General features: G+C 43.2%; 1 protein-coding gene across 2 annotated transcripts in view; it reads right to left on the bottom strand.

The window, feature by feature from the left end:
- The window catches only part of LAD1 (ladinin 1), a 129425-nt gene extending 112451 nt beyond the window's left edge, over window positions 1-16974 (bottom strand). For both annotated transcript variants that reach the window (XM_040337728.1, XM_040337729.1), the window contains exon 1: window positions 16871-16974. In XM_040337728.1, coding sequence (XP_040193662.1) covers window positions 16871-16908 — 38 coding nt within the window. In that variant the 5' untranslated portion in view covers window positions 16909-16974. The remainder of the gene's footprint in view (window positions 1-16870) is intronic.
- Window positions 16975-20521: the final 3547 nt, after the last annotated feature.

Below are 20521 nucleotides of genomic sequence, written 5' to 3'. Positions count from 1 at the left end.
GTTGATTCTTTCGATTGGCGTGAAACAGGAGAAGTTCTGTTTTCGACCCGTTGAGTTTAAGATAACTTTTAGTCATCCAGTTCTCTATCAAAGAGAAGCATTTCTCTAGACCGAGGTGATGATCCTTTTTGTTGCAGATGCGAAAGTACAATTGTGTGTCATCCGCATAAGAGTGGTAGAGCAGCTTTTGGCTGCTGATGCTTTACTTTCAGTAAAAAAATACTCACAATGATTTTAGTGCACACAAATTTAATACCCAACTTTTGGTCAAATTTTAAAGATAAGGCTGCGTTGAGTAAATAAATAACAAATATGTCAAGCTGTAAAATTGTGCATGCTCATGAAATAGCAAAAAAAAAATGGTACCTTAAACTGTTCCTTAGGTGACATTTTAAAAACCTTTAGCCTAGGTTCTCGCTGACTGCAGGTTTGAAATCGTGCGACTTGAGAGATACCTGTGTGGGTTCATGCACAGACGTCTATTGAAATTTCCCCTGCAGTCGCCAAAAGTAGTGCAGGAACTAGTTTTGTGAATCGGCAAAGTTGGCGTTGCACCGATTCAAACTGTGTAGTTGCCGGCAATAGGCTCCGATTTGACAAATCGCATGTCAAATCGGTCCAATATGAATGTGGGCTTACAGGTAATTCATTTAGAGTTTACAGTGAATGATGGACCCAAAATTATACTGGCATGTACAGTGATACCTAATATGTGTGGCACAGTTGGTTTTATTTGTGCTCAAGTGCTTGCATTGTATGTGGTGATGGGGTACTTTCAAAAATGTTTGCTTTTTTTTTATATATTTTATTAAACTTTTTATTTTAACATAAAATGTATTGTTATCAATAAACCTATGTGATAGCACAGTGCAGGTGACAGGCAGTCTGCATCCAAGGTCAATGATTTGCAGATAATCACTCCCTGAGTGATTACATGTGACCGAAGTTAGCTACAGGAGCCGATAGCCTCTCATTACTTTCAATAGAGCTGCCGCCCACAGCTAATCATGGAAAACCCCTGCTGGCTCTCCCACATGTAATCGCTAATGGTCCCATTTGCAAATGTGAATGGGGCCTGAAGGCAAGTGTGAATGGAGCCTAAAGAGGGGATCTGTCTCTAATCTCATCACTGCATTCTGTTGAAGCCAATTGAGCACAGACTGTGCTCAGTTAGCGTCTTCCCTGGCCAGTGATTAATAGCTTTAAATCCAGAAGTACTGAGCTAAGCGTTTCTGGCTTTGAGTCCCAGGAGGCTGCGGGCAAGGGAGAAGGTATCCCAAATAGATATAATTTTCACCTAGGCAAGAACTGAGGAAGTGGGAGCAGGTACCAGTCGAAAAAATGGTACCCGCTTGCCCACCCCCCTCAACCCCCGGAAAAAAAAAAAAACAGCACAAGTGTATATAGGGGATAAATTATGATAGAAGGTCTGCTTTAATCACCCCATGAATGAACATTAGCTGGATTATCAGACATGTGAGCTGGTCTTTTAGGTGGAATTAAGTAACAAAATAATGCATACTGATGCTTGGGAACAGAACTCTTCACCTCTCCAATGATCAGACACACAATTGCACAATAAGGGTAAACATTAGACATTTTCGTTCGAATGCATTTTCGTCTGAATTTCGGGTATTTTCGCAGTATCCGAAATCCGAAAGATCCGACGTAAAAAATGCTTTATTTTCGTTTTTGTTGATACAACAGTTCGATATAGATAGGAGATTCGACATGACGCTGACAATAGCAATCTGTGCCTATCGAACCTGCGGTCGAATGTGCCTAACCTTAACTCTATTAGTCCAAGATTATTCTACATAGAGAGGAAAGATTCGACATAGAGAGAAAATATTTGACATTATAGAGACAGTGTTGGGGTAGACCATTCAACATGACTGACAAAGATTCAACAAAGCAGTGGAAAAACATACAAACGTTGAATCTGTCATTGAAAGCTTATGGTGTCTGTCGAAAGTTCTAAGAAGATTTGACAAGCAGCGAAACTGTACGACGCCGCAATCGTACATTTCCGGTCAGATGCTCGGCCTATAGGCTATAGAAGAATTCGAATGTTGGTTGACTAGTAATAATAATTTATAAATATAATTATTACAAGTGTCATACAACATTAGAATTATTCTATAGCTTGGAGGCGGAACATTCGACCGGAAATGTACGATTGCAGCGTCATACAGTTTAACTGCTCCGTCGAATCTTCTTAGAACATTCGACAGACACCATAAGCCTTCAATGACAGATTCGACCTTAATTCAGATTTTTGGACTAATGCATTTTTTAACGAAACAAAATAAATAAATAAAAACAAATTTCGGGAGTAACTAAATAAATGTATTTTTCAGACAAAAACAAAATTCCAAAACAAAATATTTTTTAGTGTGCACATGTCTAGTAAACATACAAACAGCAGAACAACAACAGTGAAGATATGTACAAAAAGACAGAAAGTAGGAAGGTGAAGAAGTGGGACACCTTTTAGCACAAAATAGGCAAATAGGCATCCCCCTTGCTGCGCCGCCAGTTATGTGGATGACGAAGGAATAATATTTAACATATGATTGGTTAAACCAACAAATGCTTTTTTTCACTGCTACTTTCCCTTTATAATGGGTTATACTAAACGCAATAATTAAACCGTAATGTTAGTGTATTCAGTCTACTGTTATTTTCATATTAAATTAGTCTGAAAAGCAAAATAAACCATGGCAGTGTTATAATTATCAGATATTACTGATGTAACATTCAGCCTGCATTTTAATGTTCTGTTTACAAGATATCTGTTACAAAAAGCAGCTGGTAGCAACAGCTGTATTTCCCAGGATCCGTTGCTATTATTACATTTCCAGTCAATGTATTGGAATGCTAAATTACTTCCTATTTTATAGCAACAAATTCCTAATCCATGCTTAATAGATGAAACTAATTAATTAGCATGCCACCTACCCTTAACTGGAACAGTGGGAACATGTTTATGTTAAACAAACAAGAGCAGAGGTTGGGTGTTGTATCATTAGCCATTAACAAAAGTAGTAGGGCGATATCACTTATTGGCTTACAAAAAGACCGTAGAGCAAATGTTGGAGGCATGCTGACCCCTAATTCAGCAAAAATAACACGTACAAAAGTTAAAAAGCCAGTTACAATGACACAACTCTGTCCTCCTAAAGTTCTCCCGGTTGCAATAGGGTTATGTTAGTCAAACATTGTGGCTCAAATATAAAAAAAGTCCTGGGTGTTTTGTATTCTGCTAAATTAGCAGGAAAACGCTTCACGAAAATTTCCTAAGATTCTTAACTTCTCCCGTTCCATAGAGAGAATATAAGCCTTCTATACTGGTATACTTTGCTGTTCTCTTCTTCTGAACACTCTGCCTATTCATACCTTATTTTTACCCCATCTCCCTTACTCCATATTTTCCCCTCCACAGTCTAGTCTCATTTGTACCAGAGTAAGGCCCCATACACACGCTCTCCCGGGGGGTTACCTTGCGGCCACGCTCTCGAGTCCAGCATTTGCGTCCAAAGGCACAGAATGCCAGACTCGGCCCTGCCCCCCAGCGCCCACGTCATTGGATTTGATTGACAACCGTGGGAGCCAATGGCTGCACTGCTATCAATCTATCCAATCAAGAGCCAAGAACTTCGAGCAGAGAGGAAGAGCACGTCTCCACCGTGGGAATTACAGGGCTCAGGTGAGTAAAACAGGGGGCTGGGGGGCTGGTCACTGTCAGAAAATGGTTTACAACCCCTTTAAGAGTTTTAATCTGTATGCAATCAGGCAGGGCCTTGTACTACATGGTTTTGATAAAAAATGAAGACAAAAATCTGTAGAAAATCTAATAGTGTGTATGGGGTCTTTAGAGCCTCTGTGTACGGGCTACTGTTTGCTTCAAGCATGCTTTGCATTCCTATATAAGTCTATCAGAATGCAAAACCCACTTGAAGCAAGTCAAATGCAAGTCCGAAGGAGGTAAACTGCAGGTCAAATGCACCTGTCAATTAACTCTGGTCACAGAAGCATTTCAAACTGATGTCAGTCTGATGCCAATGACTTAAGCCCAAATCGTTACACCCTTTACCTGTTCAGTTAAGTTTCAGCAACAGAATGCTACAAGAGCCTTAAAGATAGTTTATTCTATAGTATAATGTACAGAAAGTACCGTATATATACTCGAGTTTTTCAGCTACATGTGTGCCAAGATTGGGGTCCAGGGGACCTACGGCCAGCTTATACTCGAGTATATACGGTAAGTGCTAAGACAAATAAAATGTTATGCTGATGATAATACCCAATTGATGTTATGCCATCAGTAGCACGAGGCACAAAAAATTATGGGGCAGATCCACGTACCTCGGCGCTTCTCGGGCGCAGTGTATCTAAGTGTTTTATGTAAATACGTTGCGACCCAACGTAAACAACGTTTTTTTTTAACTGCGCATGCGCCGTCCGTGGGGGTATCCCAGTGCGAATGCTTGAAATGAAACCGGAACAAGCCAATGTACAAGACGGTGACGTCATTCTACGCAAATCACTATTCGTAAACGACTTATGCAAACGACGTAAAAAATTAAAAATGCGAGGCGGGAACGACGGCCATACTTAACATTGAGTACGCCTCATAACAGTAGCTTTAACTATACGCTGGAAAAAGCCGAACGCAAACAACGTAAAAAAATGCGCAGGGCCGGACGTACGTTCGTGGATCGCCGAAAAATTGCATCTAAGATCCGACGGCGTACTAAGACGTACGCCTGTCGGATCGATCCCAGATGCCGTTGTATCTTGTTTTGTAGATACAAAACAAAGATACGACGCGGGAAATTTAAAATTACGCCGGTGTATCAATAGATACGCCAGCGTAATTCTTTTGTGGATCTGCCCCTATGTTTCTACACCATACAGACATGCTTATACTCAGTGCCAATACATTTGTATAATGAGAAACTCAGAAAAAAAACACCCTAGCCAGCTATGCGTTTATCAGCTGAAACCTGACAGCTATCTATCAGATAGTTTCAGAGGCTGCAGGTTCCAGAATGCCTTCCTGACCCAGATTTAAAGTGGCTGTAAACCTCTGACATGAACAAAGCATATCCTTCCATATTGTAAACTTTCCTCAATCCATAGCACTGAGTGTGATTTCTGTCTGCAGACTAGTTCCTCTGCTAGTGCCTTGATAGGGGGGGGGGGGGTGGCGCTGGCATGCAGCCTGTAATTGGCAGCCTCAGCTGTCCATGTTTCCCTATCAGACTGCGTAGAGTATGTCTTTTCTATCCACTCAGGTCTCAGATTACACTCAGCTCTCCTCTCTGAGCTGCGCAGTATGTGACATCAGTTCCCCACCCCCTGCCTTTGGAAGCTCCGAAAAGCTGTGTAAATTCTGCACTTTAAACAGATGTGGAGGAGAGAGGGCTGCAGATAAAAATGTACAACTTATGTAGAAGGATGTGTTTTATCTCTGTGTATCACCTAATTATAATCACTTCACTGGGTAAATGTAGGGGTTTTCACCCACTTTACATAAACAGGAAGGAACAGAAATTTGAGTTGCAGTATCCAGTGTGACACAGAACCATCTCCCAATCGGTGAGGGAAGTGAGATATGGGCAGCTGTCATATGTTGTAACAATACAATGCAATTGTACAGGCCACCATTTGCAGGATGAAGTGCAACCTATTAAGAGCATAAGGCCCCTTTCACACGGGGCGGATCAGTAATGATCTGCCCCGTGAACCTCCGCTTGTTCAGCGGGGATCGCTCCGTTGATCCCCGCTGAGCCTGCAGATGACAGGGCGGTCCCCGCACACTGTGCAGGGACCGCCCTGTCTTTTCTCTGCTCTACCCTATGGGGGGATCGGATAAACAAGGACCCTCTATCCGTGTTCACCCGATCCGATCCGCCAGACGGATGGGAAAAGTAGGTTTTTCCTCCGTCACACTTTGGCGGATCGGAGCGGGTCAGATGTCAGCGGGCATGTCACCGCTGACATCCACGGCTCCATAGAGGTGCATGGAGCACCCGTTCAGGTCCGCCTAAAAAACTGACAAGCGGACCTGAACGGGCCGCCCGTGTGAAAGAGCCCTAATACTCTCTAAAAGTAAATCTTATGCCCTGTACACTAATTGGAATTCCCAATGGAAACAGTCCGATGGGAGCTTTTCATCGGATATTCCGACCATGTGTATGCCCAATCGGACTTTTTCTGTCCGAAATTAGATAGAGAACATGTTCATGTACATGTTCATGTTCGTGTTCATGTACATCGGAAAATCCGTTCGTCTGTATGGAATTCCGACGCACTAAAAACCACTCATGCTCAGAATCAAGTCGACGCATTCCCGGAAGCATTAAACTTCATTTTTCTCGGTTCGTCGTAGTGTTGTATGTCACCACATTCTTGGCGGTCGGAATTTGGTGTGACCATGTGTATGCAAGACAGCTTTAGCGGAATTCCATCGGAAAAAACATCCGAGTTTATTCCAACGGAAAAACTGGTCGTGTGTACAGGGCATAACACTATTAACTAAAACCTCATAAAAGCTTTCAAATATTATTGTAATTTTAAAAGCTGTTCTCTATTTAAAGGATACGTTTACCTTTTGTAACATGTTATATATTACACCCATATTCATGTTACAATTGCACCGGCCCCCACACCCCTCCAAGTCCCTGTTCTGACAGTGAGCAGAGGATCTTCTCCCCCCACTCGCTGCCACTATACGAAGAGAATATGGCTGTGCGGGGCCCTTGCAGGCACTTCCTGTTATGGTGTGACAACTGTCTCCCGTTTTCATTGTCATTCTGTCACATCCTTCCCTGGTGGAGAATATAAGCAGCCATGCAGACACACATCACACAGGCATGGCCCATTGCTGTCATTATCAGGTTGCTGGTCCTTGGCAATGATGTGCAGCCAACATTTTTGTGTATATAGACAGGATGTGGCTGAAAGGCTGGAAGAGATCACAATCACCGAGATGCAAAAAAATTATGAAAAAAATTGTTAAAACAGTATTTTATGATTTTTTTTTTTTTTTTTTTTTTAGTTTAGAACAGAGTAATAAAACGTTTAAATCCCTATTAGGTTTGTTGTTTTTGTCCATGTCCCTCTTAGGCCTCCTACACACGATCAGTCCAAACCGATGAAAACGGACTGAGGTTCAGTTTCATCGGTCCAAACCGACCGTGTGTACGCCCCATTGGTCTGTTGTCCTTCAGTCCAAAAACAGAGAACTTGCTTGCTTTAAAATTGGACCGATAGGTCAAAACCGATGGTTAGTACGCAAAAGCATCGGTTCCAAACCCGGGCATGCTCAGAATCTAGTTGACGCATTCTTGGAAGCATTGAACTTCATTTTTTTCAGCACGTCGTTGTGTTTTACGTCACCGCGTTGGACTCGATCGGTTTTTGAACCTGAAACTGAACTTCAGTCCGTTTTCATCAGTTTGGACTGATCGTGTTTACAGGGCCTTAGGGAGATTCATCTTTTCTATTTGCCTTGGTGACCATTGTCACTGTGTCCGAATGTAAGGGAAAAGATACAATGTTTTAAAACGTCAGCAAAACAGGTATTATGGGAAATTTTTAAATGGGGTGCCAGCAGTCTGAAAGGAAGTGGGCATTTCCCATACTTTAAGAGATTTCCTTTCACTTTCCGTTGTGTCTACAGGAGAAAAAGTAAAGGAACTCTCCCTAAGGTTACACAGAAGGCAAAAAGATGATGAGAGGGGGTTTAACCATTACCTACTCCAAACAAAATAAAAATAAAAGGTTTGTAGTTAGTTATACTTAAATTTTGCCATGCTGACCATTTTGATTCTGTACATACAGGGTAGGACAGTGAAATAATCAACTTTGCACTTTTTATACATCCTATTCCATTATGCTAGTACATGGAAACACTCAATAAATTAAATTTCAAAAGTTGTATGTGGCCATAGAGCAATTTTGGAAAAGTTGTCTTTCAGGTATCTTGGGTCAAAGAATTTTGATTGCTTCCAGCAAAGCACTTCTCAGCACTTTGCCTATCAGTAGCCGAGCATATGTGACATTTTTGACCTGAGCTAGGTGACAGATACATTATTCCATGTGCCTGCAGTTTCCACAGTACTACAGGCAAAAAAAAAGGAGCAACCACCCCAATGAATGCCCCAATACCTTGCGTAGGTGTAGGGACCCTGCCTTAAAGCGGAGCTCCACCCTAAAGTGGAACTCACGCTGATCGGAACCCTCCCCCCCTCCGGTGTCACATTTGACACCTTTCAGGGGGAGGGGGGGTGCAGATACCTGTCTAAAGACAGGTATTTGCACCCACTTCCGGGCCACACAGTTTCGGGTTAACTGCGGGCAGAACGTCACCTCCCGTCCTCCCCCCGTTGTGCTCTGGGAACACTCGGCTCCCAGAGCACAGCGGGAGACAATCAGCGGCGCAGCGCAATTCGCGCATGCACCGTAGGTAACCGGGTAGTGAAGCCGGAGCGCTTCACTTCCTGGTTCCCTCACTGAGGATGGCGGGGGGAGCAGCAGAGTGACGAGCGATCGCTCCTCCTCTGCTGCGGACGGCGCTGGACTCCAGGACAGGTAAGTGTCCTAATATTAAAAGTCAGCAGCAGCAGTATTTGTAGCTGCTGGCTTTTAATATATTTTTTTCGTGGCACATCCGCTTTAAGCAGTGGTGTCCCTAGCTCAAATTTAGTGTTGTTGCAAGGCTTTAGTCAGTCTGAGCTCCAAATTGTAGTTCTACTTTCGTTGTTTTTTTCTATATTATCATTTGTCTGCTTTTGGGGAGTTTCCCTGGCAATGAAGCAAGAAGATACAAAATGTATAAGACCCTTTCGGTAAGGTTACCCCAAATATATCCTCCCTCCAGCATGCACCATTGGCAATAAACCTTTAGTAGTTGGCCAGGGAGACAATTTGGCAGCTTGGCTTACTACTAGACATGTGCGTTCCCGTTCGTAACAAATGGATTTTCGTACAAATTTGTTAGTATTCGTACATTCGGATCAATTCGAACATCCAAAAAGCTGAAAGAACCAGAATACAAAAATTCGGGAATTAGGAATAAGCAAAATAACGAACAAGCGAAAATACGAACGTAAGATTGGACAATCTTACTAAAATACGAAACACCGAAACAGCAAAAGAACGAAAATGACATCTATAACGAAAGATTTGCATTATGTATTTTAAATCCTTTGTCTGTTTGTATTTTCATTTGTGTGTCTTGTAAATTTGTTTCTTTGTCTGTTTGTAAATTTGTGTACTCGTATCGTTCTTTCGAAAGGCACTGGGCAGTGTAGTTAGTGAGTGATGTATCTTACTTAATATCTTAGCCAATCAGCTTATCTCTTTTCTGCTGAGTCACATTGGACAGTGTAAAGCCTCATACACACGATCGGACTTCAAACAAACTTTTCCGTGGATTTTTGTTCGAAGGGAGTTGGCCGGACTTTTGAAACCGAAAAAGTTTGTCCAGATTTTTTGAAAAACGCTCATTTTGAAGTTTGTTGGCAAAAAGTCCGACCATGTGTACGAGGCTTAAGAGAAAGTCTATCTCAATATGGATTAGCCGCGTGTTGAAAATGAAACTAAAATACGAGATGGCGAATGACCGCGTCGCAATTTATTTACGAAAGTACAAAATTACGAATCCATTAAACGAAAATTATTATCTAACAAAATTACGAATTTCGAATCAACGAAAATACATTAGACAGAATTACAAATCATTCAGTATCAACAAAAATAAAACTGTTACGAAAATACGAACGGGTCCAAATAGGAAAACTTGTGTCTTACGAAATGATGAATCTTTACGAATCTACGGACTGAGACGAATTGAAATGTTGTGCACATGTCTACTTACTACTAATGCCCTGTACACACGATCAGAATTTCCGATGGGATCAAATCCGATGGAATTTTCCATCGTAATTCCGTTCAAGCTCTCTTGCATACACACTGTCAGACCAAATTCCGACTGTCCAAAACACGGTGACGTAAAACACTACGACGAGCGGAGAAAAATTAAGTTCAATGCTTCCGAGCATGCCTCGACTTGATTCTGAGCATGCATGTTTTTTTCTCCGTCGGAGTTCCACACGGACGTTTTCAAATTTTCCATCGGAAAAAAATAAAACATGTTCTATTTCTAAACTCCGACAGAAAAAAGTCAGATGGGGCCCACACACAGTCGGAATTTCTGATGAAAAAATTCCATCTTATATTTTTCATCAGAAATTCCGATCGTGTGTACAAGGCATAAGAGGTTTATTCCCAGTGGTGCCTGCTGAGGGAGGATATATTTATATATAAATATTTGAGGAGACCTTCTGAAAAAATGGGCTTTTGTCCTTGCCTCTTGGGCCATTGCCATAAGAAGATAATTGAATGGATGACTCTGCCTCCCAGGATTGCTGCCTAACACCCCATTGACACTTGTGTGACTTTGGATATTACAGTCACTTGACAAGTCTTACCCCATGCTGTCAGTTTATCAGTTGTGCAGCTAAAACAAAACAATTTCTGGTATCGGCCCCAAAATTAAGTGACAAAATCCACAAGGGAACTGGAGAGAGAAACCAATGGACTTTGCGATACCAAGAGAAAGTAGGACAAATATATCAAGCATAAAATCAAACACACCCTCAAACATTGGAGGGGGACCAGGCATGGTGCATGGTGGTGAGCCGTACATACTGTTCCAGGCTCCACAATATATGAAATTCTAGGTTGCACTCAGACCTTGGTGGTGGGCACTTGCCTGGCCCCCCTCCCATGTTATAGGGTGTGTGTCACTCCTTTTCCCACCGCCAGGTACAATACATCCATCTCGGAGCTACATACATCAAATGTTGAGGAACCCCCAGGCCTCTGGGCTGGTCTTTTCTACACCTTGTGTTGTGGATGATGATGTCGCATCTGGCCCACTTAAACTACTGCCAAGCAGTTGCCCTACCCACACACAGGTACCAATCAGAAACTGAATCATGAGAGTTCATAGGTCATAGTAATCCTATAGCAGGGGTGTTAAATGCAATTTCATCACGGACCACATCAGTAGCATGACTGCCTTTGGTTGGGGTGGTTGTATCTGGGGTGAGCTGCGTACAGGGTGCAGGGTTCAGGCGAGTGAAGCGTTCATGGAGTGTGTTGTGTACAGAGTGCATGGTTTAGGGGTGCACTATCCACAGTTTGCTATCCCAACCTCCCCCACAAAGCTTCTTTGCACCCCTTTACCTACCTACCCCAGCTCCAGTACCAGCTCCAGTACCTCCCTGTGTAGGTGGCTCCACTTGTGTATTTGGCTCTAGCACCTCCCTGTGTAGGCGGCTCTGCCTCGCTTTTGCAGGGAGATTGTTTACTCTCTTAGATCCTGGAGATCTGTCCCTGCCGTGCCCCACTGTGAGTATGTGCAGGAATCTGTTAGATCTGGCAGCCCCTGAGGGCAAAGTTGTCCCTTGAAACACAGAAGTCTTCTGCATTTACAGGGGACAGCAGGGAGCGGAAACGGCGGGAGAGAACTGGAGTTGGGGAATCAAGTTCCGCCATGATCCAGCTGCAAAACTGGGCACTAACACACAGCTCCTTTCTCTATCTGCAAAGTAGAGAGTGTTCTGACACTCCTGCTCGCCCCCTCCCCCCTCAAGAGACCTTCTACACACCAGAGAGAAAGCCTCACATTACGGTGTGTAGTTACAGACAGAAGAACAGGAAGTGAGAATTTCTCAGAAGAAATAAGGACACATTTAAAAGCAAAATGGAAGGAGGAGGTAAATGAAGATGCACTAAGATAAAGGAAGCTATTTAGGGAAAACATTTTTTACCTTTACAACCCCTTTAAAGCGGAGGTTCACCCTAAAACAATTATATACCATTTCATCCAGCATACTGCCGACATGTACATACCGTTTTATACTTCTTTTTCTTTTCTCACTCCCGCCGGGAATAGGCGTTCCTATGAAGAGGCGTAGATGATTGACATGCGGATGAGGGACGTCACGCGTTCCAAAAATAGCCGGACTGGGACTTGGCTCTATACGGCGCCTGCGCACAGACTAGGAACCGTGTAGAGCTGACTGCGCAGGTGCCGTATATAGCCAAATCCCAGTTTGGCTATTTTCGGAACGCGTGACGCACCTTATCCGTACGTCAATCATCTATGCCTCTTCATAGGAACGCCTATTCCCCGCGGGAGTGAGAAAAGAAAAAGAAGTATAAAACGGTATGTACAGCAAAAAAAAAAAACAGCATACTGTACATGTCGGCAGTATGCTGGATGGAATGGTATATAATTGTTTTAGGGTGAACCTCCGCTTTAAGTGTCCAAAGTTGCATGACAAGTCGCACAAGTGTGAATGAAGCCTAAATATACACCTAAATTATCCAATCGTGTGCAAAACATCTGCACATAATTACGGTAGATCTTCCTAGCAAGCTGGAAATTGCTTTTCACATGATTGGGTAATTGACGTGAATACTCATACACATTTTTAGGGTGAACATTAGCAACTTTGTAAACCACCCTCAATACAGTTGCCAGATCAAAGGTACTGTGAACTTTTGAGGTGTTTTGTCCTTGTCTACATTCAGAATGGCAGCAGATAAATTAGGCCAAGTTCACTAAGTTTAGTAGATTACGGGTGCAATACCAGGCTCCTGCAGACACTGCCTACAGCTTTCAGCCCACACCTTTATATGGTCCTTCTGTTAGAAAGCTGGAGGAAGTGTCAGTGAACTACGAGAGCACTTACCAGCGCCCTCGCCGTTCATTGAGAACAAGCCGTCTACCACGATGCAGGTGGGCCAAGTGACAAATTTTGACAGCAAGTGCAGGGAGAGAAACCCTGCACACTATCATAGGGGACACTGGTAGGTTCTGTACAGTTACATGTTACACCCTTCGTACGACTATAACTTGCACAAATATGTTGTGCTAGCATTGCCTGTCCTTCAATGTGAAGAAATTACGTACACACTGAAAAGACATTTTCAGTTACAGCGTGCCATACACTTAATTTCATCCAGGTCGTGATAACCCCACTGAAATTTGGCCCTGTCAATGAACCGCCTCCCACCCAGGGATTGAAACATTTAAGGGGCTGGATGGAAAATTGTCAGAGGAACAGCGGCTGCATCCGATCACATGCAGCTGCTGTTCAGATTTTCTGACAGCCACCAGCGCTGGTTGTATGAATACTATAGCCCAGCAGGAGGATTCATCCATCTGTGCTGTAAAGCAGAATGGAGCAGGCTGAAGGAAATAAATCTTACGGTGTATGGCCAGCTTAAAGTGGTATTACGTCCAAAACCAAAAATGTATTATAGTGCAGCTTAACAATCATTAGATGTGGTGGCTACATCAGTTTACCTTCTTTGGCTTTTTCCCTCTGTTTTTACCTGGTGATGTGGCCAGTAACACACCTGTAATAGTGAGACACAGCTCTGGAGGAATGAGCACATGAGGTACAGCAGACAGCAGCATTGTCAGTATTTCCTATTTTTTGTGGAGAGTAGTGTGGTGGAATTCGCACATATGTGAACCATCAATGCGATTCCAAAACGATTTACATTGATGTCTATGGAGACTAAATTCGCAGCGTAACGCTGAAACTCGCACAAGACCCTTTTTTTTATCGCATTCGTAGAGGAATCACAACGCATGTATGTGAACGAAAACACTGGCCGGGATTCAGAAAAAATCGCGTATCTTTCTGCGGGCGTAGCGCATCTCATATGCGCTACGCCGCCGTAACTAAGTCAGGCGAGTACCGTATTCAGAAACAATTTGCGTCCTTAGTTACGGCGGCGTAGCGTATATGGGCCGGCGTAAGCCCACGTAATTCAAAGTAGGTTGGCAGTGGACGTGTTTTATTAAAATGAACCGTGACCCCATGCAAATGAGGGGCCGAACGAACGGCGCATGCGCGCGCATGCTCACAGTCACGTCGCAAATACTCCCCAAGATACGTCGGCTCAATGCTTAGTCGACGTGAACGTAACTTACGCCCAGCCCCATTCACATACGACTTACGCAAACAACGTAAAATACAACGCTGTTCCGACGTCCATACCTTAACATGACTTACCCCTGCTTTATGAGTGGTAAAGTTACGCCGTACCGACGCCTTACGTAAACGGCGTAGCTAAATCCGACGGGTGCAAGTATGTTTCTGAATCGGCGTATTTACCTAATTTGCATCTTTGACGCGGAAATATACGGAAGCGCCCCTAGCGGCCAGCGTAAATATGCACCCAAGATACGACGGCGTAAGAGACTTACGTCAGTCGTATCTTGGAGAAAAACAAACGTAAATGCCTTTCTGAATAGGCGTAAAGATGCGACAGGGCACATTTTAAATTACGGCGGCGTATCTGGAGATACGCTGCCGTAAATCGTTTTTGAATCCGGCCCAATGACTTTATGGATGACATGCGAATTTTGAATGTACAATATATACATGGTATACCTTTCTTGCTCATATTTTGTGTTTATAATTGTTTACGCAAACATACTGATTCCTCTACTTATTTGATTTGGCTACTTCTTGTATCGAACTAGGAAGGCAACACCATAGATGTTTAATAAATTACAGAAAGATGATCTCTAATACTTAAAAAGGGGTTGTAAAGGTACAATTTATTTTTCCTAAATAGCTTCCTTTACCTTAGTGCAGTCCTCCTTCACTTACCTCATCCGTCCATTTTGCTTTTAAATGTCCTTTTTTCTTCTGAGAAATCCTCACTTCCTGTTCTTCTGTCTGTAACTAAACACAGTAATGCAAGGCTTTCTCCCTGGTGTGGAGTGTGGTGCTCGCCCCCTCCCTTGGACTACAGGAGAGTCAGGATGCTCTCTACGTTGCAGATAGAGAAAGGAGCTGTGTGTAAGGCCTCGTACACACGATAGGTTAAACAGAGGACAACGGTCATGTGTGGGCCCCATAGGTTATTTAACCACTTAAGGACCGCCTCCTGCACATATACGTCAGCAGAATGGCACGGCTGGGCACATGCACGTACAGGTACGTGCTGTGCTATTGTCCAGCCGTGGGTCGCGGGCGCGATCCCGGCGGCGCACATCCGCGGACCCGATCGCCGCTGGAGTCCCGCGATCGGCCCCCGGAGCTGAAGAACGGGGAGAGCTGTATGTAAACACGGCTTCCCCATTCTTCACTGTGGCGGTGGCATCAATCGTGTGATCCCTTTTATAGGGATTCACAATCGATGACATCACACCTACAGCCACACCCCCCTACAGTTGTAAACACACATGAGGTCACACATAACCCCTTCAGTGCCCCCCTTGTGGTTAACTCCCAAACTGCAACTGTCATTTTCACAGTAAACAATGCATTTTAAATGCATTTTTTGCTGTGAAAATGACAATGGTCCCAACAATGTGTCAAAATTGTCTGATGTGTCCGCCATAATGTCGCAGTCACAAAAAAATCGCTGATCGCCGCCATTAGTAGTAAAAAAAAAAATAGTTAATAAAAATGCAATAAAACTTTCCCCTAATTTGTAAACGCTATAAATTTTGCGCAAACCAACCGATAAACGTATTGCGTTTTTTTTTACCAAATATAGGTAGAAGAATACGTATCGGCCTAAACTGAGGAAAAACATTGTTTTTTATATATTTTTTGTGGATATTTATTATAGCAAAAAGTAAAAAATATTAAATTTTTTTCAAAATTGTCGCTCTATTTTTGTTTATAGCGCAAAAAATAAAAACCGCAGAGGTGATCAAATACCACCAAAAGAAAGCTCTATTTGTGGGAAAAAAAGGACGTCAATTTTGTTTGGAAGCCACTTGCACGCCCGCGCAATCGTCTGTTAAAGCGACACAGTGCCAAATCGCAAAACCTGGCCGGGTCCTTTAGCTGCATTTTGGTCCGGGTCCGGGTCTTAAGTGGTTAACCATCGGTTAAAAAAAAGCCAACTTGCTTTAAATTTAACCGATGGATTTCTAATCGATAGGTCAAAACCGATCGTTAGTAGAATCATCGTGCTCAGAATCAAGTCGACGCATGCTTGGAAGCATTAAACTTCATTTTTTTCAGCACGTTTTTGTGTTTTACGTCACCGCGTTCTGACACTGGTCCTTCAGACCGTTCTCATCGCATGGACTGTGTACGCGGCTTTAGTGAGCGTCCTGATTCTCCTGTAGTCCAAGGGAGGGGGCGAGCACGACACTCCACACCAGGGAGAAAGCCTTACATTACTGTGTGGAGTTACAGACAGAAGAACAGGAAGTGAGGATTTCTCAGAAGAAATAAGGACATTTAAAAGCAAAATGGAAGGATGAGGTAAGTGAAAGAGGACTGCACTAAGGTAAAGGAAGCTATTTAGGGAAAAAAATTGTACCTTTACAACCCCTTTAAATATAGAGGATTGAAGCATTTCACAAATCAACAAATACAAATCCTTACGAAGTTAAAACAAGAATATCAGGCAGGATAGGCAGCTTGGGAGTGGAGAAGCAGACAAACATCGTTAGGAATACCTAAGCGTGCCCTCACCGCATGCAGCGCGACAGACAGTGATAAAAAAAGCTGAAGGCTTTTCTCAGGACAGCGCAACGTCTCAGCAAATCTCTTGGTGACAGCGAGCACGTTCCAGTTCGGATTTTTATCTAGAAAACAGTATTTACTTGTAAACCCCTAAGGGGTTCTTCTTAGGCTGTAAAATGACAGAATCTATCGAAGGATCTAGCATATCAGATGCAGAGTTGGGATGATTTGTTTACAGAGAAACTTGAAGATTTGAGTTCCTTTGCAGAGAGAGAGAACTTGCACCCACTTTGAAATATGTGCCTATGGTAACCTGTGAATAGTTAACCCAGTACCTGGAGAGATTAGACCAGTTTCCCCGGCTGATCGACATGTCCACAAGCTGCTGTCTGTACGCATACACCTGTCTTCCTGGTTCACATGGACACCTTGAATAAGATGAATCATGTGACAAAAAGTCACTGCCCAAATAGTGGGAGGGAGGAAGGAAGGAGTGCACCTTGTACAGTACCTGGCCTGTCCCATTGTCATAGGTGTGTGTGTGTGTGTGTGTGTGTGTGTGTGTGTGTGTGTGTGTGTGTGTGTGTGTGTGTGTGTGTGTGTGTGTGTGTGTGTTACACGCCAGGCCTGATTTGTGATAAAGGGTACAGTTTTGGTGACAAATCAATCTGTGACAATGGGGGGGAGATTTACTAAAACTGGAGAATCTGGTGCAGCTGTGCATGGCAGCTTCTAACTTTATCTTGTTCATACGCTTTGACAATAAAATCTGGAAGCTGATTGGTTTCTACCAGGGTTGCCGACCGCCAGTAAATTTACTGACAGTTTGTAAAAAAATCTGTGATTTTTTTTTACAACTTCCAGTAAATATCAGGGGCCGATAATTTCATGCTGTGTTGACTTTTTAAGTGTAAATCAAGCAAATTACTTTGTTATAGGTATTGTCAGTGGGGGTTATTTACTAAAGGCAAATCCATTTTGCATTACAAGTGCAAACTACGGCCATGTGCGCCGTCGTAAATCCTAATCTGGGCCGTCGTATCTATGCGACTGATTCATAGAATCAGTTACGCGTAGATAACCATTAGATCCAACAGGCGTAAGGCTCTTACGCTGTCGGTTCTTAAATGCAATTTTTTTTTTCGCCGCTTGGTGTCGACTCCGTCGTTTTCCCGATCTAGTATTCAAATTAGCAAAATACGCGAATTCCCAAACGTACACGTGGTCGACGCAGTGAAGATACAACGTTTACGTTAGATTTGCGACGCGTAAAGTTGCCCCTGCTATATGAGGGGCAACCAATGTTAAGTATGGCCGTCGTTCCCGCGTCAAAATTTAAAAATTTACGTCGTTTGCGTAAGTCGTCCGTGAATAGGGCTGGACGCCATTTACGTTCACGTCGAAACCAATGACGTCCTTGCGAAGTCATTTAACTTGCTTACTGGGCACATAAACCCCCTTCGTTCCCATGCGAAATTTCAGCTTTAACTGACATTTGCGCGGTCGTGCGACCTGGCTCCCAAACAAAATTGACGTCCTTTTTTCCCCACAAATAGAGCTTTATTTTGGTGGTATTTGATCACCTCTGCGGTTTTTATTTTTTGCGCTATAAACAAAAAAAGAGCGACAATTTAAAAAATATATATATATATATATATTTTACTTGTTGCTATAATAAATATACCAATTTTTTTTAAAAAAAAAAAATATTTTTTTCTCAGTCCGATACGCATTTTTCGACGTATTTTTGAAAAAAAAAAAAAATCGCAAAAAGGCGACTGGTTTGCGCAAAAGTTATAGCGCCTACAAAATAGGAAACAGAATTATGATTTTTTTTTATTATTTTTTTTTTTACTAGTAATGGCGGCGATCTGCGATTTTTATTGGGACTGCGATATTGTGACGGACGTATCGGACACTTTTGACACAAATTTGGCGCCATTCACATTTATACAGCGATCAGTGCTATAAAAATGCACTAATTACTGTATAAATGTGACTGGCAGGGAAGGGGTTAACACTAGGGGGTGAGGAAGGGGTTAAATGTGTAGCCTGGGTGTGTTCTAACTGTGTGGGGGTGAATGGGGGAGGTGACCGATGCTGTGTCCCTATGTACAAGAGACACAGATCGGTCTCCTCTCCTCTGACAGGAACGTGGAGCTCTATGTTTACACACAGAGCTCCACGTCCCTGCTGTGTTACCGACAATCGTGTGTACCCGGCGGACATCGTGGCCGCCAGGTACACGCATCGGGTCCCCAGCTATGCGCCGGGACAGTGTTTACCCGCTGCACGCCCCCCAGAGGCGCGCGCGGGTAATGCTTTCAAATGACGTCCAAAGACGTCCAGTTGGCACCTGAGAGCCGCGATGTTGACGTCTTTTGTCAATAGCGCGGGTCTCAAGTGGTTAATTTAAAATAAACTTGCTAGACTGGGTTTACAGCCGCTTTAAATGGACCTCCCTTCACTCCAAAATGCAGTAAAGAAGTTCACATTTTTGACACGAGCCAAGTGTGTGTTGTGCGGCGCATATGCGCATTTTGTTGGAAAGAATATTGGCGGCAAAATGCCTGACTGCTATTAAGAAATAGTGGCGCCTCAAACACATTGCATATTTTTGCACAAACGCAGGAAGAAACGGTTGTTTCTGCTACGCTTTGGGCTGCATTTACTCTGAAAACACAAGCAGAATTGTGTGTGTTCTGCCCATGTTTTCAGCAACGTGGCAAAATGTGCCACGGGCTTGAAGTGTCATTTTTTCATAACGCCAAAATGTGCAAAAATTAGGGAAAAAGACATGTCGCTAAATGTGCCTGACTCAGTGCCAAAATTCAGTACATGAGCTTGTTTGGTGCATTTTTTTATGCATTCCTTTGAATGGTTTGCCCTATGCGTGATGCACGGAAGCATGCGAAAAACACACACAAAAGAAAAAAACGCGAGCAGGAACAGTCCCACTGCACAAAGTGTGAAGGAGGCTTTAGCACTGAGGGATTAAAGCGGTTGTATACCCTCAGGCTATACTTGCCCCTACAGGTAAGCCTACAATGGCGCAGGTGCACTGAGCGCGGCGGCTCCTGAATGGGAGCCTGGCAGAAAGTACCGGAAATGTGCACATGCGCGGGGATCGTGCCGTTCCGCGCGCATGCGCGGGAGTGACGTCATCGTCGCTCTAGCCAGTCACAGTGCCGGAGCGGCGATACCCGGGTATCATGGTATATATTACGGGTATCATGGTGGCGACGGAGGACGTGTCCGAGGACCGCTGCGGGGGCTTCGATCTAAGGAAAGTAATTGATAATGAGCTAGTATGCTAGTCATACTAGCTCATTATGCCTTTGCCTTGCAGGTTTATTTTTATTTTTTTAAGGGTATACAACCGCTTTAAGCTGGTCATGCATAGATTAACCACTTAAGGACCGAGCCTCTTTTTGAGATTTGGTGTTTACAAGTTAAAACCCCCAAACATTATATAAATATATTTTCTAACACCCTGGAGAATAAAATGGCGGTCACACCGTATTTGCGCAGCGATCTTACAAGTGCACTTTTTTTGGAAAAAATACACTTTTTTTTAATTAAAAACAGGAAAGTTAGCTCAATTTTTTTTATATTGTAAAAGATGTTACGCTGGGTAAATTCATACCCAACATGTCACACTTCAAAATTGCGCATGCTCGTGGAATGGCAACAAACTTTTACCCTTAAAAATCTCCTTATAGCAACGTTTAAAAAATTCTACAGGTTGCATTTTTGGAGTTACAGAGGAGGTCTAGGGATAGAATTATTGCTCTCGCTCTATCGATTGCGGTTATACCTCACATGTGTGGTTTGAACACCATTTTCATATGCAGGCGCTGCTCACATATGCGTTGGCTTCTGCACGCGAGCTCGTTGGGACGGGGCAAATTTAAGAGAAAAAATATGTTTCTTATTTAGTTTACCTTTTATTTTTTACATTGTTCTTTTTAAAAAAACAAATCTGT

This window comes from Rana temporaria, chromosome 2, assembly GCF_905171775.1.
Source record: "Rana temporaria chromosome 2, aRanTem1.1, whole genome shotgun sequence".
NCBI lineage: Eukaryota > Metazoa > Chordata > Amphibia > Anura > Ranidae > Rana > Rana temporaria.
This window is presented reverse-complemented; position numbering and strand designations above follow the sequence as displayed.